The 27,171-nt window shown below is 41.5% G+C and overlaps 1 protein-coding gene across 5 annotated transcripts in view; it reads left to right on the top strand.

Moving 5' to 3' along the window:
* Positions 1 to 26,011, top strand: part of BRPF3 (bromodomain and PHD finger containing 3) — a 36,158-nt gene extending 10,147 nt beyond the window's left edge. For 2 of the 5 annotated variants that reach the window (XM_079980608.1, XM_079980609.1), the window contains exons 2-13: positions 1,211 to 2,578; positions 3,238 to 3,394; positions 4,663 to 4,794; positions 6,145 to 6,273; positions 6,672 to 6,984; positions 7,965 to 8,234; positions 12,823 to 13,326; positions 17,268 to 17,364; positions 18,651 to 18,748; positions 20,759 to 20,856; positions 22,942 to 23,096; positions 23,526 to 26,011. In XM_079980608.1, the coding sequence (XP_079836734.1) occupies positions 1,230 to 2,578; positions 3,238 to 3,394; positions 4,663 to 4,794; positions 6,145 to 6,273; positions 6,672 to 6,984; positions 7,965 to 8,234; positions 12,823 to 13,326; positions 17,268 to 17,364; positions 18,651 to 18,748; positions 20,759 to 20,856; positions 22,942 to 23,096; positions 23,526 to 23,709 (3,486 nt within the window). In that variant the 5' untranslated portion in view covers positions 1,211 to 1,229 and the 3' untranslated portion in view covers positions 23,710 to 26,011. Of the gene's footprint in view, positions 1 to 1,210; positions 2,579 to 3,237; positions 3,395 to 4,662; positions 4,795 to 6,144; positions 6,274 to 6,671; positions 6,985 to 7,964; positions 8,235 to 12,822; positions 13,327 to 17,267; positions 17,365 to 18,650; positions 18,810 to 19,077; positions 19,327 to 20,758; positions 20,857 to 22,941; positions 23,097 to 23,525 lie in introns of those variants that run through there. The other 3 variants (XM_079980610.1, XM_079980612.1, XM_079980611.1) reach the window with 3 other exon arrangements.
* The last annotated feature ends 1,160 nt before the right edge of the window (positions 26,012 to 27,171 follow it).

The following is a 27,171-nucleotide window of genomic DNA, read 5'->3' as shown; positions in this document are numbered from 1 at the left end:
CTTTTCAAACATTTCCCTCAACTGTAAGTTAAATTCTGTCCAAGAGTGCAATTCCAAATCAATGCTTGGTTTGTACACACTTAGTATCTCACAATCATGTGCCCCCTCCCTCCATGATGTGACTGCAAGGAAACTATGGAAGCTTTTGATTCCATTTTAGGTTAACATTATGCAGTGACCGATTTCCCTCTCTAGAGCTATAGTTGCCAGTGTTTCCTGGGGAGAGGGACCGCTTGTTAAACCACTCTGGGAATTGTAGCTCTGTGAGGGGAATAGGGCTCTCCTAACACCTCTCAGCACCCTTAACATGCTTCACTTCCCAGAATTCTCAGAGGGAAACCATGCCTGTTTAAAGTGGTATGATACAGCTTTAAATGTAAAGTGCAGATGGCTTACAGCAAATTAGGTATCCACTAATTTAAAGTTTCACACACCCAAAAGTGCACTAAGAGATAAGGCCCCAGCCCAAATTTATCTTTTTAGTTTGCATTCATGTGCTGCTTTGCATTCTGTGTTTCAGAATCTTAGTTCATTAGAAGAGACAGGCTGATATTTAGCTCCTTTATTTTACTACTTTGCTTGGGTTTGTGTTTGTGTTTCCAAATTAAATTCTTCTTTTGATCCATTTCTTCATTTTCAACCTCCTTGTTTATTATTGGGTTTTCTTTGCTTCCAGGTTCTCTTCTACAAGTTTTCTGTGTCTAGCCTTCCTAGCTGCTTTCTTATGATATCTTTGTCTTGTTGGTTCTGTGAATGACTCCTATAATGCTAAAACATTATAAGACACTTTAGTAGAAAGAAGAAAAGAATCTAAGGATTCATATTCAGGATAGCCTAATGTTTAGGGCTAACTGTTTCTTAAAGAATTTGTACTTGGTTAAATTTTGTTTTTTTAACAGAACAGTCAATTCAGTTTAAATACTTTTCAGAATGAACATTACCTAAGTTACCTCAGGATAGGTGCCTTTTTGAGAAACTGAAGTGTGAGATAAGCCAAATCTGTCTACCACTCATTGTTAAAAGGCTTCATTTTCTTTCTTTTTTATTCCCACAAACAAAGTAGTTGCCAAATAAACAGGTATGCTCCTATTTCTCAGCCCTCTTAGTTAAAATTAACTTTAACCAATTAATCAGTTGAAGTTAGACCTTGTTGCCCCTGAAATTTATGCTGCTCATGTTTATGTTATTTTTCTTTTGGACTATTCTGCAGGGTTTTTTGAGTTGCTGCTATGAGGAAACCTCGGAGGAGGTCCCGACAGACCCTAGAAGGGAGACGTTCTCCTTCACCATATAGCTTGAAATGCTCACCCACGCGAGAGACTCTGACCTATGCCCAGGCCCAGCGGATAGTCGAAGTTGATATTGATGGGCGTCTCCATCGCATCAGCATTTACGATCCTCTAAAGATCATCACAGAGGATGAACTGACTGCCCAGGACATCACAGAATGCAACAGTAACAAAGAAAACAGTGAGCAGCCACTGTTTCCTTCAAAATCAAAGAAAACTCAGTGTAAAGGCAAAAAAAGGGAGACATGCACAAAACACGCTCCTGGGACATCATTCCACCTACCACAGCCCAGCTTTCGGATGATTGATTCCTTGAGCCAACCAGATGCTCCAGCCCTGCCTTCAGCATACTATCAGTACATTGAGAAGCCACCTGAGGATGTTGATGCTGAAGTGGAGTATGATATGGATGAGGAAGATCTGGCATGGCTTGACATGATCAATGAGAAAAGGAAGAACGATGGCTATGGGTCAGTTTCTGCTGAGACTTTTGAATTGCTAGTAGATCGGTTGGAGAAGGAGTCATACCTGGAGAGCCGCAACAATGGGCCCCAGCAGACTCTAATAGATGAAGATGCCGTTTGCTGTGTTTGCATGGATGATGAATGCCATAACAGCAACGTCATTTTGTTTTGTGACATTTGTAACTTGGCTGTGCACCAAGAATGCTATGGAGTGCCCTACATCCCTGAGGGGCAATGGCTTTGTCGCTGCTGCCTACAGTCCCCTTCCCGCCCAGTTGATTGTGTTTTGTGCCCAAACAAGGGTGGAGCCTTCAAGCAGACCAGTGATGGTCACTGGGCCCATGTTGTTTGTGCCATCTGGATCCCAGAAGTCTGTTTTGCAAACACTGTGTTTCTGGAGCCCATTGAGGGGATAGAAAATATCCCACCAGCTCGCTGGAAGCTCACTTGCTACATCTGCAAGCAGAAGGGCATGGGAGCAGCCATCCAGTGTCACAAGGTGAACTGCTACACAGCCTTCCATGTCACCTGTGCCCAGAGGGCTGGTCTCTTCATGAAGATTGAGCCCATGAGGGAGACCAGCCTCAATGGCACAACGTTTACTGTGCGCAAGACTGCTTATTGCGAGGCACATTCCCCTCCTGGCACAGTGAAGAAGGGGCACACAACTACTGTTCACAAGGGAGAGGAGGATGTTTCAAGGAACGAGACAGTAGATGGGGGCACTCCCAAGAGCAAGAACAAAGTGAAATTGAAGCAGAAGGTAAAAAAGGAAGCCTGTTCTTCTGCCCCTTTGCTGATGGTTGCACAGATCCCTTCATACCGGTGAGTGGTGAAACCGTTCTGGCTTATGTTTCCATGTTGATCAGTGAACTAGCCCAGCATTTTTCTCCTGTTTTCCAATTGGGTGGCATCTTTTATGCCCTGCGGCTGTTTCAGCAAATGCTTTGTTTAATTACGTTAGGAAATAAAGTGCAGGCACAAATTGTTGAAGGTGGAAAACGAAGAAAATTTGCAATTTATGGTCTGAGTTTTGGCTTATCCCATTGACTTCAATGGGATTGTGACAGTTTAACTTGGAGCGGGATTGTAACCTCTATCTACAGTTGTGTTTGTTGCTTAGTGTTTATATTAGTAATGCATTTAAGTGATTATATGAAAGTGACTGGAGTAATCACTTGTGCTAAACCTCTGAATTAATTTGGTCCATTTGAGCTAAGCTGATGGCTGGGTGTTGCCCATTTTGCTGTTGCTATTGCTTAATTGGAGCTGTGGAGCTGTTTATTACAGAGTAGCAATTTCACAGTTGAAAAGCCTCTGATGAACTTGAGTTACTTATATAATTCCTAACATGTAATGTGATGTTAGAAAATTAGGCACTGTTTTGCTAAAGTGGGGGTTTCCATGTGTTAACACTGGTCTTCTGGAATCTGAAGTTGGGTTTAATATGTGATGAAATTGCTTGATGCTTTTGTTTTCCCTAGACTGAATAAAATCTGCAGTGGTCTCGCCTTCCAGAGAAAGAATCAGTTTATGCAGCGACTGCACAACTACTGGCTTTTAAAGCGTCAGTCAAGAAACGGTGTTCCTCTTATACGGCGTCTGCACTCTCATCTACAGTCCCAAAGAAATGCAGAACAGGTATGATTGTGGCATCATTGACATTTTACTGAACCCTGAAATACCATGAGAGAATAGTGTTACATGAACTAATTAGGGAAGCTTCTGGGATACATGGATGAAAAATGTCCTTGGATGGAGTAGCTACTGCTAGCTAAAAAAAGTAGGAGGGTAGTTCATTTCGGGAATTTTTTCGAAGTATAGAAATGGAATTTCAAAATCTTCCTTTAGTAGAGTTGTCCATGAATAATAACTATTGTGATTGTAATAGAGGTTTTGCAGCATGCAATTTTTGTATTATTCCACATAGCGTAAAGCCAAGCCACCAATGATCTATGCCTAGCTCCTGAAAATTCTCTTAACAGTTCCTTCCTTTGAAACCACATCCCATTGTTTTTATCTTGTAGATGGTTATCAATGGATTTTATCCACATTGTTTTTTTTTCCTGTGTAAAACACTACATCTGTCTTTACCTTAGAAACAATCAGCACTGTGGAGATCACTTTTCCTTAGTTGTCAGGGCCAAAGACTGTACCCACTGATTTACTGTTTGTGGTCTAGTCCTTTTGAGCTAGGCATACTCTTTACTATTTTCTTTACACAGAATCGGTTCTTGACGTTTGCTGTGCCCCATAACATTTTTTGAGTGACTTTGCTAGAGAGCTGCAGCCGTGTGCGAGGTTGGGGGGGGGGAGGAGGGGGGAGAGCAGCAGTGATGCCCTCCTGGTGGTGGTGCCACTGTGTTCACTAGGACAAAGATGGGGTGGGGGCAAGGTCGAGGGAGCACTCTGTTGGCGTCATCATTGTTGTGTATGTGTGTCTGCACCAGAGGCAAGCTTCTGCCATCAACCTGTAGCTCTCCACCCCACGAGTCCTGGTGAACACAGTCCTGGTGTGCACAGTGCTGCCACCACCAGGAGGGTGTTACTGCCATTCTGTTCCTCCTGTGCCACTGATGACACAGTGCCATCCTTTGTCAAAAGGCCAAAAACAATGGAGCCTCGCTCTCGGTTATACCACAGGTATGAAGTAGCAACACATATTTGAGAAGTTAAAGAATGTCAGTGGGTATGGTTAAAACATTCCCAGAACATACTCAGAACGTTGGTTGGACTTCTTTAGATAGTCAATCTATGCTTAGGACTCAAAAGGTGCTTAGATTCTATGATCTAGTTAAAGACTGACTGTGAATAACTGTAAATATGAAGAGATTGGTGAATCAGGAGAGATATGAAGAGAGATCAGGTACCATTAAAAAAGAAAGAAAGAAAAATCTCCCATTTTACAGAAAGAGCATGATGAGAAGACTGGTGCAGTGAAGGAGGAACTGAAGTACTGGCAAAAACTGCGGCATGACTTGGAAAGGGCACGGCTGCTCATTGAATTAATTCGTAAGCGTGAAAAACTGAAACGTGAGCAGGTTGGTATGAGCATGACCTGATGATCTGTACAACTGTTTACACTCCCAATGAGATGGACATTATTTAATGCCTTTGATTAGAGCTGCTAAGGTGGCCTGGATGTGGAGTGATTGCCATTTTAGTGTTAAAACAAAACAAAAAACAAAACACCCATGCAATCCTAAGTATGCTTATTCAGAATCAAGCTGCATTGCATTCAGTGGGCCTTACACCTAAATACGTGTGCACAGGATTACAGTCAAAAAAAGATTCTGAAATGAGTCAGATTCCTATCTCTTATTGGACAAACTGTGTGTGTGTGTGTGTGTGTGTGTATGCACACATGTGCATACACACACACACAAACACATTCACTGGCACTTTAAAATTAAATGGCAGCTTTTCCCTGCCCCCTTTCCCCCTAGTGCTGGAGTGAAGTTGAGGGGGAAATGCTATCTCTTAGTATTAAAGAGCTGGAAGACAACTTTCTCTGATTTCAGTGCTGTGGTGCTTAGCACTGCGATTGGAGCTCAAATATTTCTCTGACTGCCAGATTAAACTTTATCTCCATATCTGTATCTAAGATCACAGAGCTAAAGTGCTTAGTGTTGAGATCAGAGAAGAAAGATCCCTTTGCTTGCTCTTTAGAGAAGATCTCTTTAGAAGAGGTCTCTAAAAAGCAGTCAAAGGGATTTTATATTCTGATGAGTAGATATCACATTTATCTCCACTTTAGAGATTACTGTGTAAAGAACAGACAGGGATATTTATCTCCTGACCAGACGTGGGCAATTTTCTATGGCTTGGTGGGCCATATCTGGCCTGTTGGCCTCAAGTTAGCCATCTCAACTGCAAATGCTACAATTAAACTGCATTCCTATATAGATCAGGTCAGTTTTCTTCATTTCATAACCATTTTAAAAACACATGAATAAATACAGCTGGATCATTAAAAGAATATATATATATATATATATATATATATATATATATATATATAAAACTAACTAACTTGTAGTTTATCTGGCCCATGATATTGTTATTGAGACATTTGCCACTAGAAGTAATAGATTCAATAACACACTTATTTGTTGTTCATGACGTTCAAAATCGTCTGTCTAGTTTTGCCTAATGGTAGGGCCAGCCCTGCTTGTTGTATATCCTGTTATCCTTTTAGCCTCTAGTTAGTTGGTTTTATCAAAACCAGCATTTATAGTTTCTGCAGTTTACAAGGTTTGCCTACAGGAAATGCTATTTTCTATCATTAGTATCTCTGAGGTGTGCTGCTTTTAGCTGTCATTCCTGCATTGCCCGCAGTTGAACTAGATGACCCTTGGGATCCGTTCCAACTCTGATTCTGTGGTTTTCAGGTAAAGGTTCAGCAAGCTGCTATGGAGTTGCAGCTCACACCTTTCAACGTGCTGCTGCGGACAACACTGGATCTTCTACAGGAAAAGGATCCAGCCCAGATCTTTGCAGAACCTGTAAAGCTGAGTGAGGCAAGTACTTTACCTAGAAGTGCAGTTAGATTTGACTTAAAGAACTGCTCATTTGAATGCCTGCAAAATGTAACTCTCAAAAAGCAAGACCAGTCTGGACTGTTCAAGGCATACTTGCTCTGTTCTTGTATAAATTAAGGACTTCCTCAAAGGTTCTTATACAGAGGATTCCCCAACCAGGTAGACTAGAGCACTTTTTCTGAGGGAGTTTGCTTTTGCTTCTCAGCAGGGTTATTTATTTGCTGGGGCTGAATGGGATAGGACTTAACCGGATGAAATCACTGTGCATTTATGCACTGCCCCAGTGCCAGTGAGAGGGCATTTAGAGTGCTTGTGATGGATATGCCCTGGTTGGCTAGTAAATGATTTTTGTAATTGTACAGGTTTTATATGTTTAGGTTCCAGATTACCTGGAATTCATTTCCAAGCCAATGGATTTTTCTACCATGAGGCGGAAGCTGGAGTCCCACCAGTACCGGACACTGGATGAGTTTGAGGAGGACTTTAACCTTATTCTTACCAACTGCATGAGGTATAATTCTAAAGACACCATTTTCCATCGAGCGGCTGTCCGGCTGAGAGACCTCGGAGGGGCAATATTGCGCCATGCACGGCGGCAAGCTGAGACTATTGGCTATGATCCCCAAGTGGGGATTCACTTGCCTGAATCGCCAAAGACAGAAGATTTTTATCGTTTTTCTTGGGAGGATGGTGAGTTTCCATTAGGAATTTTTGTATTTAAAAATAAAAGACCATTAAGGAGAAAGAAGATTAAAAACCTCCATATGTGCAAAGAAAGACAATAATTTAAGAAACTGCTCTGGAGGCAGTATCTCCAAAATATTTTCTTTTAATTTTTTTTGTTAATATAGACCTCCATTTCCCATTGATCCTATGGAGCCAATCCCATTTTGCACCTTCCCCCACTCCCCATCTGAATGATGCTGTAAACAGCTGAGGAGCATGGTAATCAGTGTGTCTATCAGCCAGGGAGGTGCATGCTGTTTGCTGTTTTGCCACTCCTGTCTTCCCTTGCATTTGTTCTTTCATTGCCGTGCTGGGTTCAATACTGACCTACCCTCCGTATTGTGTCTTCTGCTTCCTGGCCAGATGATCATAGATGCCAACTTGGTGCTGTACCCTGCACTTTCTATATTTGTCTACCAGGAAGCAGAAAATAGTGGGCAGGAGATGTCTGCAGTAAATTTGAGGCCAATGCTGTTTGTGGGAATAGTCACCATGGGGGACAACTGGAGGAGTGGGCCATACAGGACAACAGTGAGGGGTATGTGAGGGGTACATGTGTTCCATGGCCACAGGTTGCCTATGTGTGCTGCGGAGCATGTGATCTCTCTCTCTTTCTCATTGGCTCTGTGGTGTGTTTTTCCTACATATTATTGACATTTCATTTGAAGAATCCTTATGTCCTGTTTATTATATGAAGTTCAAAAACAGGTTTATTAATTGCCTGCCTTTTGCTCAAAAGTTGTAGGATGAGTTACAACAATTAAAACACAATATTCACAACAGTTCAAAACAACTTAAAATTACAGAAATAAGGTATGTTCTAAAAATAACCATCTCAGATGTCAAAAGTGAAAGTGAAGAGGTGCCACAAGCTGTATAATAACCATGATAGTCAATGTGAGACCTAAATGGTGGGTTAGTCACATTCTTGCTTCTCATTGCAGTTGATAACCTTCTCCTCCCTGAGAACCGGGCTCACCTTTCATTGGAGGTACAGCTGAAGGAGCTACTGGAAAAGCTGGATATGGTGAGCACCATGAGGTCAAGTGGCGCCCGAACTCGCCGCATCCGACTCTTGAGACGCGAAATCAACTCTGTCCGGCAAAAGCTGGCCCAGCAACAGAATAAAACCTTGCCAAATGGAGATCCAGCCCCATGGGAGGAAGGGCTGGAAAAGATGCTACAAGGAGAACGTGATGAAGATGGGGAGAAAGGTGAGTTTTTTTCACAAGGTCTCTGAAGGAAGCAGTTCTGGTTTACTGGAAAGAGCTAGGTAAATGTGAAGACTCAAGGGGATCTGTGCACATTAATTCTACACAAGTCTGGTAGGCAGAAGTCACTATGTAATTACTGCCTTTGACAACAAACTCAAAAATCATCTTGAGAAATGGAGATCATCAAGAACAGCCTCAATATAGCATTTGGTAAACCTGTACATTTTTGTAACAAATGCTGGAGAGTTTTGGGGCTGAGGAAGCAGCAGTTGATGGTAACAAGGGTTGCCAGTCTCAAAGCTTTATGGTGATAAGGCAGGCTTAGAGAAATGTGTTTGACAATCTTATCCCAGTTTCTAGAGGTCTGCATCACAAAGACACCTACACTTGGAAGTGCTAATTTACCTCCTTGGCAGGCTCATCAGGAAGAGGTTAAAAGACTGAGAAGACTGTCAGTCTCATGTCCTACATGTGTCTGTCACCTGTAGATACATAGTTGCAACAATGGGCTGTGAATGTAATAGCAGGAAGGAGCTGTGACATAGATTGATCCAAAGGACAGTGGACAAACTTGGGCAAGGAACCTTGGGTTGTGATCCCACCCATGGTCATCTGTGAATCAAAGATAGTAGAGACTACAGAATAGTGCCCAAGTGGCTGCAGCCAACCATGATCCTAGTTTGCTTTTGAGTAAGTGGCTCTATTTCTTTCTATTTTTTCTTAAAAAGCATCATGTAGTTAGAAGGTTAGCTGTCCAACTTTCCCTTAAAAACAAAATTAGAAGACAGTAAAGATGGAAGCTGTAGTATATACAAAAAAATAACCATAGAAGCAGTCAGGGTTGGCCTTTGCTGTAGGGTGGGTCAGGTCCGCTGGCAGGGAAAAGCGGTTCAACGTTGCCTTGCCTGGCCTTCTAAGAGGCTCAAAATAGTCAGCTGACAGCAGTTTAATGCCATTAATTGTTACTGATAAACAGTGTTAGCATGGTCCTGCCATCGTATTCTCAGAAAATGTGCCTGCGTTAACAAGCACTGCTGTTCTCCCCTATACTGTTTCAAAGCTGCAACCATGCTGAATTGTTAAGGAAAACTCTTTTCTGAACTCCTGCATGTTTGCAGAGCTTTACATGCAGCCACAGAGCAGCAAGCCTCACTCAGTTTGCACAGCTTTTGGCATCAGTCAAATCTTTGACAAATGCAAATTCAGAAAGAATAGTGGATGCTGGTGCCACATGGCTGGAAAGTTCAAAGACAGGCAAACACACGTGGAGTGTGAAGTAGGGCCCATGAGGGGTGTGGCCAAACAGAGTGGTCTGTAGGGGCATGAGGTTCCTCAGCCCTTCTGTACGGTTACACCTCCATTCTGAAATCAACCAAATCCATGCAAAAGTGCAATTTCAGTCATTACCTTTGTATACCACCCTTCATCTGAAGATCACAGGGCAGTTCGCAACATTTTGTTAGAATTACTAGAGCAGCATAGTCCTCCACCTGTGGGTATCAGTAGCCCTGTCCATTGTTGATTGGATAGATATGTTTTGGTTACTACTCTAGCTACTCAGCCTGTGTCATGCTGGGAGGAAGGAGGAAAGAGGAGCCAGCCTTGTTTGAGCATCCAGGAAATGGGGAAGGCTGTTAAGGTGGAACAAATAGTAATTTTCCCTCTCTCTGCTGCTTCTGAGAGTCTGTGAACTGTTGTGTATATATAGATATACACACATGTACACACACGTACACACACACACACACACACAGGTCCTTTCATTGGACTTCATTTGTGACCTTTTGGTACATAGGTCGCTAAAAGTATATTAAATTCCTTACCCTCCACCCGCTGTAAAAAATGGAATTAAACACTAGTTTTTCAAAATGCAGATTGAGATTTTAAAACTTTTGTTACACACTTCACTGTTTGGTGCTTTTAGAGCTCTCTAAAAAGAGGCAATAGCTGTGAAATCCAAAATTTGTTGACTTACACAAAGTCCTAAGTGGCTGGTCCATGAGAGCATGAGAGCTATATGGGCCAGTTAATGGTAAGGTCATGGTTAGAGACATAGCATTTCCAAAAAGTTTGAAGCCATGGGTGGGGTGTGACACACACAGAAGGGACACGGGTGGCGCTGTGGGTAAAAGCCTCAGCGCCTAGGACTTGCCGATCGAAAGGTCGGCGGTTCGAATTCCTGCGGCGGGGTGCGCTCCCGTCGTTCGGTCCCAGCGCCTGCCAACCTAGCAGTTCAAAAGCACCTCTGGGTGCAAGTAGATAAATAGGGACCGCTTACCAGCGGGAAGGCAAACGGCGTTTCCTTGTGCTGCGCTGGCTCGCCAGATGCAGCTTGTCACGCTGGCCACGTGACCCGGAAGTGTCTGCGGACAGCGCTGGCTCCCGGCCTATAGAGTGAGATGAGCGCACAACCCTAGAGTCTGGCAAGACTGGCCCGTACGGGCAGGGGTACCTTTACCTTTACCTTACATACACAGAGATGAGAAAGAGATCACCTTTTCAGTTTAATTACAATTTGAATTTACTTTTTTGCTGGTTTTTTTTTAAGTTACAAATGAAAGTACAAGCTGCTGAGCAGTAAGGAATCTCTTTGGTTTTCCAGTTTATGAGGAACAGGCAAATGATAATAATAAAAAGAAGAAGAAACAATTAATATTTGTGAAACAAAGAACATTATTATGTCTCCTCCAGTTCTCCATAGTGAAATTTAGTGTCTCATTTTCTGAGCTATTGCTATGAATTTCAGTTCCTGCATCTTCTGCTTCTTCATATTTGTCATCTCCATACTTATAATGAACTTCTAAAATCTGAAGGTTTGCCTGTATTGAAACAAACATCTCTACCCTTTCACTAGCAAATGAGGCACTGAAATCATCTTCCTTCTCTTGTGACAATAGCAGTGCCCCCAGAGGCAGAAATGCATCTTGCTGTTACATTTGAGAGTTGAAGTCTCAGTTTACAACTCAGGACTTGATTGTCCTCAGTGTACAGGAATTGTAATCATCTGATACTGCACATAGTCTTAACATAAAAGTCTTCTCATTACATAATTTTTAGAAATCATTTGCGGGGAGTAAATATATGTGCACTTTATCTTAAACATTGTATTTGTCATTCAAACATAATCTATTTTTTAAAAACAAAACAAAAAGCTTTTTTGGGGGGGGAATGATTGGGAGGGATTCACCCTTGAAAAAGTTTCTGGCTTTTCCTAGGCTATCACATCTTTAGTCATGGTTGCAGCAGATGAGAATCTGTTTTGACTTTTGCTGAATGGATCTCAGAAATCTTCATTTCTCTTCTGGATTGCTTTCAGGAATATTTAAAGTGACGTTTTAAAAAGTTGTTTTCCTTTTCCTTGAGACACCCCCTCTCCCGATAACATACAAATAGGGTACACCAATGGTCTGCTGTCTCTTGGTGGGGGATTAAAGTATTCTTAACTAGTTGCAAAAATACTTAAAAGAATATCAGTATTCCCAATTGAGGTTTAGGGAAGAGCTTCAGTATGAACAAATTACCTCATGTTTATTGTTTTGGTTAAATCTACAATAATCTTTAGTTTATAAGCGTACCAGTCTCTGATTTTGAACCGCACTAAATAGGACAAAAGGCTTCTTAATATACTTTGAATTCAGAGATGCTCTGTGCTCTCTTTATGAGGTTCTTGCGAATTTCCTAAATGGTGACATTCCTTCTTAAGGGGTTGTAGTCATCTTAACAGCCATGCTTTCCCACAGCACTGGCAATCCATGCAGTTTAGCTAGTCGAGGGAATAACTTGTTTTCCCCTGCTGACAACCAGAACATTGCACAGATAGCAAATAGTGCTTGAACAGGAACAGAACCTTAAAAGGGGGAAGAATGAGTGCTAATCTGTGACCTCATTGCATCATGAATTGTAATGAGATGCTTAGACACAGAATTCAAGAGGAAGGAAGGCTCACTGGAGAGAAAGCTGAGCTTGGATATGGTAGTTTAATGATCTCTGGGTGTTTTTGGTGACCTTAGTACACAGGACAATGATGTAGTTTAAAAGGAAAAGAATACACAATTGACTGTTTTCCATTATTTGCAACATGATCGAGGTCCTTAAGAGACTTTTTTGCATTTGAAACTCCTCCTTTGATGTTTTCTAGTTCTCCCATATCTCTTTACCCTCTTAGGTTAAACATGGCTATTTAGAGTTTAAAATACCTGAGGAATGAGGGTCTGAAAAAAAGAGTTAAGAAGGTTGGGGAGTTAAGCGTCATGCAGCCTGAACTTCAGCATGTAAACTTATAAGCAAATTCCATTAAATTCAGTGGGATTTGCACGCTTGTAACGATGCATAAAACTGCCACCATAAATAACATTGTTGGTTAAATGACAAGCATGTTGACTGGCTCTCAAGAGGATGAATATTTTTTCTTCTGCAGAGTGCCATAGTTATTATTTTTTTCACCTCTGAGTGTCTTTCTTTAGACTATTCAACAAAAGTTAGTTATTACCTGCCACTTACTTTCAAGCATAGAAAGGGGCAGAAAGGTGTGATCCGTACTTTGGGAAATACTTTCTAAAATGTTCAAGCAGATTCTCTTTCTCTTTAGCAGATGACACCAAGCCCCCACTTCCCCCCACCCTGGAGCCCACAGGACCTGCACCCCCCCTATCGGAGCTGGACTCTCTGCAGGACCCTCCAACTCTCAAACCCATTAGCGAAAGCAAGTCCTTGAACAGACTACATAAGCGGCTGAAGTCCGAGGGCGAGCTCTTTGATAAGAAGACACTGCAGAGGGAGAGCCACGCCTTCCAGCGCTTGCTCAGCGACAACGGCCTGAACGGAATGGCCCTTCAGGCCACGGGCACTTCTGCCAGCCCCCCGTTTAGTGGAGTGGGCAGGCGGACATCTGTCCTTTTTAAAAAAGCCAAGAACGGGGTGAAACTGCAAAGAGGTCTGGACTGCCCCCTTGAGAATGGAGAGGACCACAGCCAGAGTGGGCAGCTTTCCCCCTCCAGCGTAGAGGGTGAGCGGCCATCCCGGAAACGGCCACAGAGTGGGAGCTGCAGCGAGAGCGATGGCGAGAAATCCCCCAGGCAGGCAGGAGTGACAGGTGACTCCCCTGAGCTTTCATTCCTCTGATGTCTTGGAAAGCCAGAGATCCCCAGAGTAGAGGTGTCTTGTAGCTGCGCTGCTTGCCTGCTGGCAAGAAGTCTCCACGCCTTCGCAGCATTTCTCTGAGTCCCTTTGGGAATTGAGTTCTGCCAAATGTCTGTTGCATGAATCCCAAAAGTAGCATCCAGTTTTATTGTACTAAAGGATGAGAGGAAGCTATGGGCTCTGGAGCAGAAAAGAGTTTTATATTGCAGAGGAAGGCATATTAACCAGCTTATAAATCTGTGACTAATTTGGGAGTTTTCTTCCCTGATGCCTTTACCATGCTAGGCTGCTTTTGGGAGAAGTGTAATACCTGATTGTTTGAGTTGCAGGGAAAGAGTAGGTCTCTCTCTTTTTCTTTGCACCTTTTTCAACCTTCAGCTGAATCAGATACACATCTCTCTCCATTTTTAATGTATGCATGTGTGAACTATTTATTTATAGAGTAGTGAACCTTAACACTATTGAGAATTTTCAGTGAAATCAAGTGATGTGAAAAGCTTATACCATATTCTTCTCCACTGTTTCTTGTTCCTGGATCTTGTGCAGTCATGTGCCAGAATTGGACAAATGGATATGCAGAGGGACAGTAATGGTTCTGTGGTGACTTATAAGTCTGGAGGATCTGGAAGGAAGCAGACAGTGTTAGGGAGACTTTTTATAAAGGCAAGCAGCAGGGTCATAGTATTGATCTGAATGTGTCCCTGAGCTCAGGCTGTTTTGCACATGCTTACACATCATTGGAATAATATGCACACGATTACTCACAAGTGAATGTGTGATTTGATGCTATTGAAAAGCATACTGTTTTGTTTATTTATCAAAATTATGTCCCATCTTTCCATCAAATGTTGCTCAAGGCAGCTAACAGAAATAATAAAAATACCATAGCATGTAATTAAAGGCAATAGAATAAGTTTAAAAATGTGTAAAGACAAAGCAAGTGTGCTCACTTCTGCTTTTTTCTTTCAGAGTTAGCAACTAGCACATATCTTTTCTTAGTCATTAAAAACAGGGACCAGTTCTGAAGCTCTTTAGAGCAATCGGATGGGATTTTTGAGCCATTCTCAAAAAGTTGAATGAGCAACTATTTCTAAAGCAGTATTTGTGCATGTGCTCATAGTGATCCTGTGATTTATCTTTGAAAGGGGCACAGAGAATCAAGGAAGTGTTTGGTAAAATAGTGCCATGCAATCTCATACTGAGCAAGTGTAGTAGTACCTGTCAGAGGTATGCAACACCTTTTTAGCTAGCAGTTACTGATGTTAGAGTAGTAGGTGGAATCTCCCACTTAGCTACAACCCAAACTTAGGAATGCATGCTAGCTTGCAGTTCTCTATTTTATGGTTTGTGTGCTTCACACTGTTTCATTTATTTAACTTTATATAACAAAGACTGATAGTGGGTTACAATTTTAAAAATAAAAGCATGAAGTCCAAATGCAAATCCTAATAAAAACATCTCCACAGGCCTTAACACTTCTGGAAGAGTCTCATGCTGAGCCTTAGCACATCCATAGGGGGAGACAAGTTCATAAGTTTGGAGCCACCACTGATAAACCTTATTGTATGCAGCTTGCTCACAGAGGAAACGAGGGTGCTCCTTAGTTTATTACAGAGCTGGTGATGGGATAGAAGAAATAAGACTGTCTCTTTGATTCCTCAGGTGCCTTTATATGTCAAGTGTAGCACCTTGAAGTCTCTGAACTGTATAGAGACCTAGTGCATGCTATGGAATACAGGTGTAACATGCTCCCAGGGACCAAATTGTACAGCAGTATTAAGGCCTAGGTTGCCCTGATAATAGTTGATTCTTTGTTGGCTAAAATGCCTTTAAGATAGGCTGCTCCCCTCTCTACTTTATTCTGTGCTATGCAGCAGCTTTGTATGGTATCGCTTAACTTGTGTGTTACCAGTTATGAAAGTGATAACCTATTCTATTGGGATACTGCTGTGTCTTAGTTGGCTTGTGATTCTAGTACAGCTTGATAAAATGCAACAGTCATTGCTCCCCATCCTAAACACTTGTTTGACAGCTCAGTGACTTGTGAACTGAGCTACAAGATGGGTAAAAGAGATGTAGGTGAAATTAGAGGAAATTCATTATCAAATGTTTCTAATACTTGTTGTTTTTTCAATTTGATTTTCCACTTTCTAACTGATAGAGCACATTAGTCAGCAGGGGACCCATGGATGGAATATTATACAGCTTTCTCACCTGCTTCCAAATCTCATATATCATATTCTCTAAGTCTGGGGCTACAGTGAAGTTTACATGTGCCTGGGTTAAACTTCATTGTTGGAGTAAAGGGTTTTTTCCGTAACCAATATGTGGAAAATCAAGTCAAAAAATTAAGAGATATCTACACTTGCAGCCCTTGTTTCATCACTTATTATTTCTCTTTGTCTCTCCTTGTCCTGTGATATTATAATACTTTTTTGTATGTACTTTCTCCTCCCAGTGTTGAGGCCTGCTCTTTAATTTCTTTATTTCTAAATCCACTTGAATATGGAAAGGCTGTTAAGCAGATTGCACTCTTGCCATAAGTTACGGCATTAAAAAAAAATCAAATAAGGAAGGAGAACAGACCTCTGTGGGTGACCAAACCTTCTGGGATTAGAGCAGAAACAAACACATTCACACATCCCCAAAGGAAAGTAATGAGGTCTCTAGGGGATTGCTGTATAGTGGATATGAGCCCAGTCTGTGTTTAAAACAAACAGTTAAAAAGAAGGGGGAAAAAGGAATTAGTTATGAAGTCTTGAGCTGATGACTGGGAGGAGGGGCATTCCCAATGTTAGCATACTTGACCATAAGGGACAATGCATGAAAAGTAGTACTTCTTTCACAAGGTACTAATGCCAAACACCTCCCCCCCCCCCAGCACTAATCAGGAACATCTCATTATATGTAAAACTTGGCATGCCCAAAGCTCAAGTTTCCTTCCTATCAATAATCATAACCAGGCAGCAGATGACATGCAGAATCAAATCCAGGCTAACTATACATTTAAGTGCAGACCTCCGGAATTGAAAATGGTTTTTAGAGTGTAGGGGGAGAAGCTTGGCAGATATACAGATGGAAAATGTGTCTTGTGAACATTTGTTCAGGATGAATTTTGACTTTGTAGACAAGGCAGTGCCTACCATAATTCGCCAGTTATCAGTGGGGTTAAGGAGATAGCAGTTGCTGGACTAAAGAGAGATGGAGGAGGAACATTTCCTTGCTAATGGGTAAGAGTTGGTAAGGACTGTTCTACGAACATAAGAACATGGTGGGGGAGAACTCGCTTTGAACAAGTTCTTTGAACATAGTTGTTGCAAGATGCCTCTTGACTCCAACTGTGCACAGACATTGGGAATGAGAATTTAATGCATTCTTTAAACTCTTAAATGCATTTTTTCCCAACAAAATTTTGACACGATTCAAATAGTATTGTTAGCTGCATTGTAGAATTGTGGTGTATGTAGTCTGTTTTCTTTCATAAGTGTCTAAAGTGGGGACGTGGAGCAGGTTGGCCAAGTTGGATATTTTTTTACCTGCGTGTTAAATCATGCAGGTAAAAAGGTGGGTTCAGCACTTTTCTAGCAGCAACTGTTCAACTGATAGTTGGTGTTTAGGAAGCACTGTGCAAGGGGCATTGCAGGCACTCTCAATCAGCTGGTTGGGGGTACCTGCAAAGCTTTGCCCAAGCGTCACCTTTACCTACCCTACACCTTATGCCAGATGTAGGGCAGATAGATGTGACTTGGCTGAAATGGCCTCACAGACCAAAAGGGGAGGCGTAGTGGGCCTAATTAGGTCTGCAGGCTGGACGTTCCACATCTGTGGTCTAAGGAATTTTTAAAATAGCATTGTATATACAGTTAGACTCATTCTCACATGCATTCTTCTCAGCACCAGTGACAAATGGCTTCAGGAAGCATATGGAAAGCGGGTCTGACTCAGAGTGCAGTTCTGGCCTCGGTAGTGGTCTCTCATCTGACATCTGCAGGTAAGTCTTCTTCCAGGTGCTTTCACCCAGAAAAAAACCATTATTCTCCTGGTAATTTTCCAGTCTTTTCTTTCCATTTATACTTTTAGGTGCCTCTTACATCCATATCAGAGGCCAGAGGTTTTTTAATAAAAAAATCAGTATTCCGGAGGAATTATGGCTCTAATCTTGATTTAGCTGCATGTGTGCTGTTTAGCACGTGGTAGCTGAGGGGCGATAAGTTCCAACCCTTGTATTCTAGGCAGTATAATTCTAAGCAGTATATAGTAAATTGGTGACACTGATGCCTGCATTATTTTTTCATTCTTTAGCATCAGTGTTTTCCATTATTTTGTGGTTTGTTACCAGTCTATTGCTGAGATAAGCTACCTTTTGATCCCAAGATGGCTATAGGGTCAAGAGTAGACCGCAGTCCCTTAATAATAATTAAGTAGTCCTTAATACTTAGCACAGAAACGTGGCTGGCACTTTGGGTTAAACCACAGAGCCTAGGACTTGCCGATCAGAAGGTCGGTGGTTTGAATCCCCGCGATAGGGTGAGCTCTTGTTGCTCGGTCCCTGCTCCTGCCAACCTAGCAGTACGAAAGCACGTCAAAGTGCAAGTAGATAAATAGGTACTACTCCGGTGGGAAGGTAAACGCCGTTTCCGTGTGCTGCTCTTGTTCGCCAGAAGGGCTTAGTCATGCTGGCCACATGACCCGGAAGCTGTACGCCAGCTCCCTCAGCCAATAAAGTGAAATGAGCGCCGCAACCCCAGAGTCGGCCACGACTGGACCTAATGGTCAGGGGTCCCTTTATCTTTACCTTTAATACTTAGCACAGTCTTGCCATTAGCTTGCCTGTCCCAAGTGAGCATCACTGCCAATACCATTCTCCCTCTGGCTTTACATCCGAACTTTTGTCTGCAGAACAGTCGATTGAGAACCAGCTTTCTTGCAATGTTGGTTTGCTTCTGCCCTATCACCTCCTGCTTCCAATGTCTGCAGCAATGCATGGCCTGCCTGAATTAGCTTGTTTCCCACCTTCCCTGTCCTTTGCATCAGATCCAACTCTTCTAGGAGCAGCTGATCAGATCTATGATTCATATGAATTTCTGCCTTTCACAGTAAGGTTTTAATTGCTGCTCTGGCCGCCCACTTCTGGTTATTTACCAAAAGAAAGGCTGCAGAAATCCAGATATTATTGCCCACAACGGCATTCTATCCACTCCTCTTCCTTCACCCCATGAAGCTCAAGGTGTATTTTGGAGCTAAGCATTGTTTTATCACTTGGCTCTCTTTTCACAGTGGTCTGACTCCGCACAAACGTAGCCGAGGAAAGCCTGCTCTTGCACGGGTCCCTTTTTTGGATGGTGCAAATGGAGACTTGGAATACAGTAGCTCTGGTAAGAAAAACAATGTTGGTGTTTCTTAAGCATAACGTGTAGCTATAATTTGTACAACTAGGTTATGGATAAAACAAAATAAAAAAATTCCTTCCAGTAGCACCTTAAAGACCAACTAAGTTAGTTCTTGGTATGAGCTTTCGTGTGCATGCACACTTCTTCAGATACACTGAAACAGTGTATCTGAAGAAGTGTGCATGCACACGAAAGCTCATACCAAGAACTAACTTAGTTAGTCTTTAAGGTGCTACTGGAAGGAATTTTTTTATTTTGTTTTGACTATGGCAGACCAACACGGCAGACCAACACGGCTACCTATCTGTAACTAGGTTATGGATGTTATTTTTTTCCTGTGGATTGTGCCAAAGGAGACTAAGGTTGCAATCCTTCCAATGCCAGCAAAATAAGCATTGTTGAACTCTGAAACTTATTTGCAAGTAAGCATGCATAGGATCAGTTTCTAAGCATGCTCTTTACATTTGTTGCCAGTCTTATAGCTTGCCATTTTTATAATGGCAGGATCAGTTCCGCTGTAAAGATGTAGGTAAAAGAGTTTGGGCAAGTTCTATAATGAGGCTTTCATTCCCCCCCCCAACCCCCCCCCCCCATATGTTATAGCTGTAGAGAAAACCTTGAAAATGTGTTGTCAATATCTGGAGAAGGCTCAGGCCACAGAGTGTTAAATCAATGGAGCAATATGCATTTCTGTTATGGTTCCCTGCTTCCTAGTCCTTCTCCAGCTGACGGTCCAGTCTCCAAGCCTACTTCCTAAATGGCCGGTGCCAATCAAGTTTTAGCATTCTAAATTCTTCAAAGTGAAGTGTGTGTGATGTGGGGAGCTCATAATTTGGGGAATAGAATAAATTTGGCAATGTTGCCTAAAATATATATTCAGGTTTATTTTTCATAATTTATTCTGGGCACAAAAATATTTTTGCATGTTTCAGAATTCAGTCTTTGTGGAAGTACCTTAGTATGGCAACAGTCAATGGTAGATTTTATCTGTATTTTTCTCTGTGGTTGGGTCTTGAACCTTGTTCCAGAAAGGCTATGTATGCTCTCATCAGTCCCCTAAACAATGTATACATTGCCTAATTACAATTGCCTCCAAGTGGTATAGAAGGAAACTATGTTGCTGCATGTGGTGTTCATAAAACAGTGATTGTGAGGAGCATAAGGGAATTTCAGCCTTTGCCTGGCCCTGGGGGGATGACTGGGCACTGACCTCAATGGGATTGTTGTTGGCTTTGCCATTGATGGCATGGGAGTGTTAGGGTGGCAGCTTGCATATGATGTATACTGTGATGCAGGGGCTGTGTTCCCATTGTTATAAGTTTATTGGTTCCTTCTTTATGTGTGTAGCATGGCATGCACAGTCCCCATTAGGTGAGTATTCCCCTTGCTTCTAGAATGTTGTGGGCATACCTGTTTTTATGCTGTTTGGGGATTTTCTTGTGTGTTTTCCTCCTTGTGAGCTGAGCACACATTGGATATGGCAGCTATGCCCCTGACATAATGGTAGCTTGCCTTCGGTACTGGGTCAGTGTGAGTATAAGATTGCACTGCCTGGTGTGCAATGTATTGCCTTTATACCAGATCCATTCTTACAAAACATTTTGTCTACTTATAAAAGGAGGATGGTAGGATAAATCTTTGCCAACCTGGCATCTTCCAGGTTTTCTGGACTGCAGCTCCCATCAGCTATGCTAGCAGAGGTTGATGGGAGTTGCAGTCCAAAGCTTCCTGAGGGCACCAGGTTGGCAAAGGTTGCCTTAGATATTGTTGTCTTATGCGAAATAGTTGCTCGTTTTTAATTAACATGTTTGGCCTGATTTCATTTTTCAACCTGCAAGTTTTATCAGAAGTGATATTTAAGATGCAGGATATGTTTCCTCCACTTCATATTCATAACAGCAGCCTTCATCTATAGCTCTGCAATTGCTTTCATGGAAAAATGTTATTGTCATGGTAGACTATGATTCTAAGGCAGTTCATATTGCGATTCCTTAGGTACAAACCTACTGATGCCCTTTGAGGAGCACACGGAACTAGAACCTCTGGAACTTGTATGGGCAAAATGCCGTGGCTACCCTTCTTACCCGGCGTTGGTATGTATACCTGGTTCAGTGCTACCTTCTTTCCATGGAGGACATCTTGGTGGCCTATAATATAGTGCTAAGCTCGAAATGTAGTTTCAGCTGAGGAGGGAGGAGAAGATGTCCTCTGGAAGAACCCTACACAACACTGAAGCTTTCGTCGTGAAAACCTGGGGGCCTCTGAGCTATTGTTTCATGGCTAGCCATATTGTTACTTTGTTCCTTCTAATCGTTTTTAATGTTCTTTATGCATGCTCCATATTCTTTTTGTTAGCTGCCTTCCAGTGCTTTGGTGGAAAATAAATATACAAATAAATGACTCAGAATAGGTAGTAATCAACAATTCTCTATCACCATATGTTTAGCCATATGCCTAGTAACATCCACATTTCAAAACATGGAAGGATAAACAGTGATAAAAATATAATAAACAATTTTAACTAGAAAGATGCCATCTCGGTGCTAGGAAACCCTGGATGATTTCCTCTTAACCAAAAAGAAACAGCCACCATACATATCATTATTGTTAAATATTTAAAAACACCAGTGCAGTATAAATACTTCATATGCCTACCCAGTAGAAAGCCTCACTGATTTCAGTGGGACTGATTCCCAGGTACAGGTGTGTAGCAGAGGTGGGGAACTGGATCTTCCTAGCAGGCCAGATCATTATCTCCCTCACCCCCAGTGGGCCAAATTTGACAGGTGGGTGGGGAGCCCATCTGCCAATCGCTTGATGTTACTATGATGTAAGGTGACTCTCTTTTGCCTTCACGGTTTTAAATCATACTGTGTAGGCAAATGCACAACTCACAAAGCACCTTTCAGAGTGCTCCTCAGGAATGAATAAAAGCCCACTGCATAGTGCTCACAAGATTGTTGTGTCTTGGAATTTATTTTTTATTTTTTGCGTACACAACTTTGCGGATGCTTTCAGTCAGCTGATCGGGGGTGTCTACAAACCCCTTTCAGCTGATCCGGGTCTTTATCTGCTGCACACCAGAAGTCAGGTGCAAGGCAGGTTGAGTATAGCTTGATTGAAATGTCCTGTGGACCAAATGGGGAGGCTTTGCAGACTTAATTGGGACCACAAGCCTGAGAGTCCCCACCACTGTTAAAAGCTAATAACAAAATCTAGTTAGAATAAAACATTCAAAAATTAGGTTTCAAGTTAGTTGAATGAGATGTAAGGCACACAACCCACATAAATGCGATAGGCATCATGTGTATGAATATTTAACAAGTAGCTTGCTTGTGCTTTACAATAGTCATAATTTAAAATATCAAAACAAAAAGTTAAGGAGCACATATAGCATACAGCACAGTCATTCAGTAAACATGCAACAGAAAACTCAAGTGAAAACTCCAACAATGAATCCCCCACCTATGCCCAAATGTCAACAAAGGCTGAGTCTAATTATCAGCCTATAAAAGCAAATTAACTGATAGCCAGCTTGAATCAATAGACTTGTACCATAATGAAACTGGTGTGAGTGAGAGTAAACTGGGACAGCTGGATATTGGGTCAGCAGGGATGGTGTACCGTCTCTTGAATAAAGTTATTTTGAAATCTAATTTGCCAAAAATTACACAAGTTTCTGCTTACTTGTTCATTTATCAAATTCTTCAGTACGTAATAAGAGAGAAACGCTTACTAAGTTTTCTCTAGACTGGAAAGTGTAGATGAATGGTTGTTATTCATCTTGCATTAAAGTACTTAATTCTGACCAATTGAAATACAGAGTGAAAATAAGCTGTGTTTTCTAAACCTGTTAGCTAAAACAGCTTAGAGCCTTATCACCTCTAGGCTCTGCCCTGCTTCACATAATTCTTTGCCCTTGCTAACTTCTTCTTCACAATTTTCTTGGATCCATGCTGCTTCCACCTAAATGCTCAGATGGTTGTGAAGCTTGTTCCTTTAATTGCAATCAAGACTTCACATTCTACTACCATAGATGAGATTTCTTCGCTACCCACTCATCCTTTCCCTGGTTTCCTCGGGTGCTACAGAACAGGGCTTTTATCGTCAGGCAGAATTTCTAAGATCGGTGATGAGTTTCCATAATATAACCTGTGTATTTTGCCTTGTGTTTTTAGATAATTGACCCTGACATGCCTCGTGAGGGTCTCCTTCACAATGGAGTCCCAATTCCCGTCCCTCCTCTGGAGGTATTGAAGTTAGGGGAGCAAAGGCAAGCAGAAGTTGGAGAAAAGCTTTTCCTTGTCCTTTTCTTTGACAACAAGAGGACATGGTGAGTAAATGTAAACAGGTTAAGGAAAGAACATTTTATTGACTGCAGAGTATCAAGAAGTTATATTGATGAATTTGCAGCTTAAAATTTAAGCAGCCAGAAGGTAGGAGGGAAGACCTGCCATTTTCTCCCTTCCCCTTTTGGCACCAAGCAGAGTTGTTATACAACTTCCTTCTTTTGGAGGGTGTACATGTCACAATATTATTCATCAGACTTAATTGACATTCCTTGAGGAATGTCAATTCCTTGAGGAATTCCCTGAGTTTCCAGTTAAAATGAATAGCAACAAACATGTCTGTAAATTTGGAAATAAATCTTTGCAGTCTGGGAGAAAACTAAGGCTCAGGATCATTGGAAATAGATTTCCTTGTGTTTTCTTATGCATTCTCATCAATAATTTTTGCCTCTTTATGTGCTCTTGAACTGCAGGCAGTGGCTTCCACAGGAAAAAGTTATTCCTCTTGGAGTAGATGACACAGTGGATAAACTAAAGATGATGGAGGGACGAAAAACCAGCATCCGCAAGTCTGTCCAGGTGGCATATGACCGGGCCATGATCCATATGAGTCGAGTTCGGGGAGACCACCCTTTTGTCACACCAAATTATCTGTAGGGACTGAAAGAGCCTGCTCTGCCCTTCTTGCTCTTTCTGGAAATAATGCCTGCATCTATAGGCACAGTGGGTCTCGGGTCACTGATCAGTAGGGGATTCTCCCCTGCTTGGAGGACGGTGTGAATGCTATGTCTGTTTGCGTTCGTAACAGAGATGCACTATTCCTAGTAGTAGGGAAAGCAGTTGTAAAGTATCTGATATGTGCCATAAAGCCTGTCTGGATTCTTTCTGAATCTGTCTCAATGAAGAGCCAGCAGGAAATGAAGTGATGTAATAGTCTGACTAGGAAGAGGATGTCAGGAGCAGCTGCACTCTCCTGCCGTGGCCTTGGTTATAGGGCAAGGGAGAAGCTGAACTCATTTGGCGATTGGACTGCAAGTCTCACAAGTCTCTTGTGTTTCATTCTTCAGCTAGTCCCGAGTTCAGCTAACAAAGAATTATCTGGAGCCTGCCACTGCTATAAATAATCCTTTATCCTTTAGATGACTCTTGTGTGCCAAATTTAATATTCAACATACTTTTTCATGTTATTTTAAAAAGCACTGGTTTGCCCCACTGCATTTATACATTTAAAGGCTAGTCTAGAAGCCTCATGCCTAGGTTTATATAGGTTTTTATGTTAGATCTTACTGACAGGAAGGATAGAGATAATATTTTGGTGGGTTTTCCCTCCTCCCTCATGCACATTTAAATGCACAGAGCTTTAAATATGAAGATGAAATCACTTGTGAAATGTTTTGTGTGATTACATTTATGAAGTAGTTCTTACATTGCAACTTCAGGTTAATAACATGTTTGAAACTGGGCAAAACAGTGTTTTAAATCTTCTTTGGGAAGCACCTAGTCCGCTGGAGCAATGCTGTTAAGTGCTAGGATTTACTAGGACACGACAAAAACAGAACCTTGTTGGTTTTAAAAACTTCTAGCACATAGCTCCATTTTAGGGGTGCTGCGTACAGAAGTTCTGTCCGAGTAAGAGCTGCCTCATTCGCTTCTGTACATCATCACCCTGACCCATAAAGCCGCATGATTGCTGGATGTCTATAGAGGAGGCTGGCTGTATGCAGAAACAGGTTTCCATGTGGCCATTGTGCACCTTGTGGCATGTGCAGAGATTTCTCCCCCTTTAAATGGTGCAGTACCTGCTTGCATAGAGTGCCATGTGTGTATTGCCGTGTGGAGCTTTGGGTCAGGGCATTAGTGTCAAACTGCAGTTCCCCTTTGCCCTAAAAATTCCCATCTTATTTTGGGTTGAATTTGGAATGGTGTCTGTTTTCTTGCTCACCAGAACACATTGCAGTTGCACCCTTAGCTTCCCCCATAAATATTTCTTTCTCTATGAACCTTCATTACTGGAATCCGTTAAAGTCAAGTGTGCAACTCCTCCGAGAATCCTAGCTTTTAACTTGCATGCGCTGGAAAAAAGGGGAAAGCTGAAGTTTGCAAGTTGACAAAGCATTTCACATTTGAATTCTGATTTGTCTAGATTTCTCTATGTCTTTTTAAGCGTTACAAACCAAAGGTGCAAAGCAAGATTGTAATTTTAAAATATAATTGTTTCTTTTCTTTTTAACTCAGTATTTTTTTATTATTTTAATTTTTCTTCATACTAAAGAGATTGTGGAACAAAATGTTAATAATAAGGGGGAAATCACTGCCATTTCTATGTGGTCTACTTTTTTTAAAAGTACCACATCTTATATATTGGGGACATAAAACCACACTTTATGGAAAATATCTGTAACATATAAAGAATAAGAATAGGATTTTTTAAAAATAAGTTGATAATGCCTAAAGAGTGTGGCTGTGGAAGGAACTTCTGTACATAGTTGTAAAATACTATTCTAAATTATTCAGGCCGATTGTTACCATTCTTGAAGTCCTCGGTTGTGTTGCTGGGTCTTTTGTATGCACACAGTATAATTAATTTAAGGCAACATACACTTTTCCCAGGTTGTAGCTCAGCTGTGGACTTGTGACTTATGTATAACTGTTTTAAGATCTTGCATTTTAATTTTTTCATTTTTTAAAAATTACATTTTAAGGATTTCAATTGGCTAATATCCTGCTGTTGCTATGGGACCTAAACGTGACTTGTCAGTCTGCTGTAAAGCACAGATGGCTCTATTTATTATAGAAAGTGAGTTTATTTGCTTTCTAGAACTGTTTATATCAGATGGTATAAAAGAGGTAATAAAATTCTATGCTTGTAAAGAAAAAAAATGCTAATTTTACCTACTATAATCTGACTGTCTGAAGCTATATTTTCTCTCTGAGAAATAAATGTTCTAATGTAAAATAACTAATTGAATTGTCTTGGGAGATCCTTGACCTGACATCTGGACTTTGAAATGTAATGTGAATTTTCCTAAGTCCCAAGCATTCAGCAGTTTTCATATACAGTACCTCCTTTCCTGGAAACCTGTGTGCTCCCAAAGCTTTTCCTCAATTATATTTAAGTGTCAGATTTCGTAGAATGTTGAAAAGTTGACAGGTATTCATTTCTTTAACGAAAATGTGGACCATTTTCAAGAAAAAACTTCCCAAAATGACATGTCAAACACATCTGTAAAACAGCACAAAAATCTCAAAACAGGATTTTAAATCTTTACCAAAAGCCACAAGGACCAGCACTAATCAAGCATAAATATCAAAATTGGGCAAAAATTTGGTAGTAGTATTGGGAAATGGGAAGGTTTAAAATGCGAGGACACTAAACACATAAGCCTGGAAAATACCTAAAAGGTGATGTTTTTATCTGTCACGTGTAGTTTGTCCCCACTCCAGCCCTGCCAGTCCCATACTTTCATGATTTTAGGCTTTCAAGGAAGAGCTCTCAGGCTACTGTGGTAAATTGAACTTATGGGTAAGCCGCCTGTGTAATGTTATCCACAACAAATCTTTTTCCAGCCATGGAAGCATATTTCCAATGCTTGTGGAGTGGGATACAAATTGAGTATATGCTGCAGCAATCTCATGGTGATTTTCTGCCCGTTGCAAATGCTGTGTGAATCCACATAACGCATAATCAGTGTGTCAAACTGGATTGTATGAACTGGTTTACAGAACTGGGAACAGGCCACTTTAAGGGATAGAATTATATTATTTCAGCAGTGGCTTTTGTCATTGGGTCTGCTCATATGGGAAGGACTTTGGACAGATGTGTTTCTCCTCTGGTTCTTGGAGGGCATTCTGGATTATCCATGGTAGAAATTCCTTTTGCTGGGAGGGAAGTGACTCATGTTTTTTGACATAGCTCCTTTAAGGAGGGACATCTCTCCCCAGCCAACCTACCTAGTGGCAGATAAATTATTGGGGCTTGCATCCCTTTGTGACCAGTTGGTTTTAACAAGGCAGCACAATCCCAAAGAAACATGTGGATCAATGGAAGCCATTCATCAAGGCTTTATTGAACCCTGGATGCATAATCAGAGAGATCAAGTGATAATAACAGTATTTCTC

Source organism: Podarcis cretensis (genome assembly GCF_951804945.1).
Source record: "Podarcis cretensis genome assembly, chromosome: 6".
Classification (NCBI taxonomy): domain Eukaryota; kingdom Metazoa; phylum Chordata; class Lepidosauria; order Squamata; family Lacertidae; genus Podarcis; species Podarcis cretensis.
This window is presented reverse-complemented; position numbering and strand designations above follow the sequence as displayed.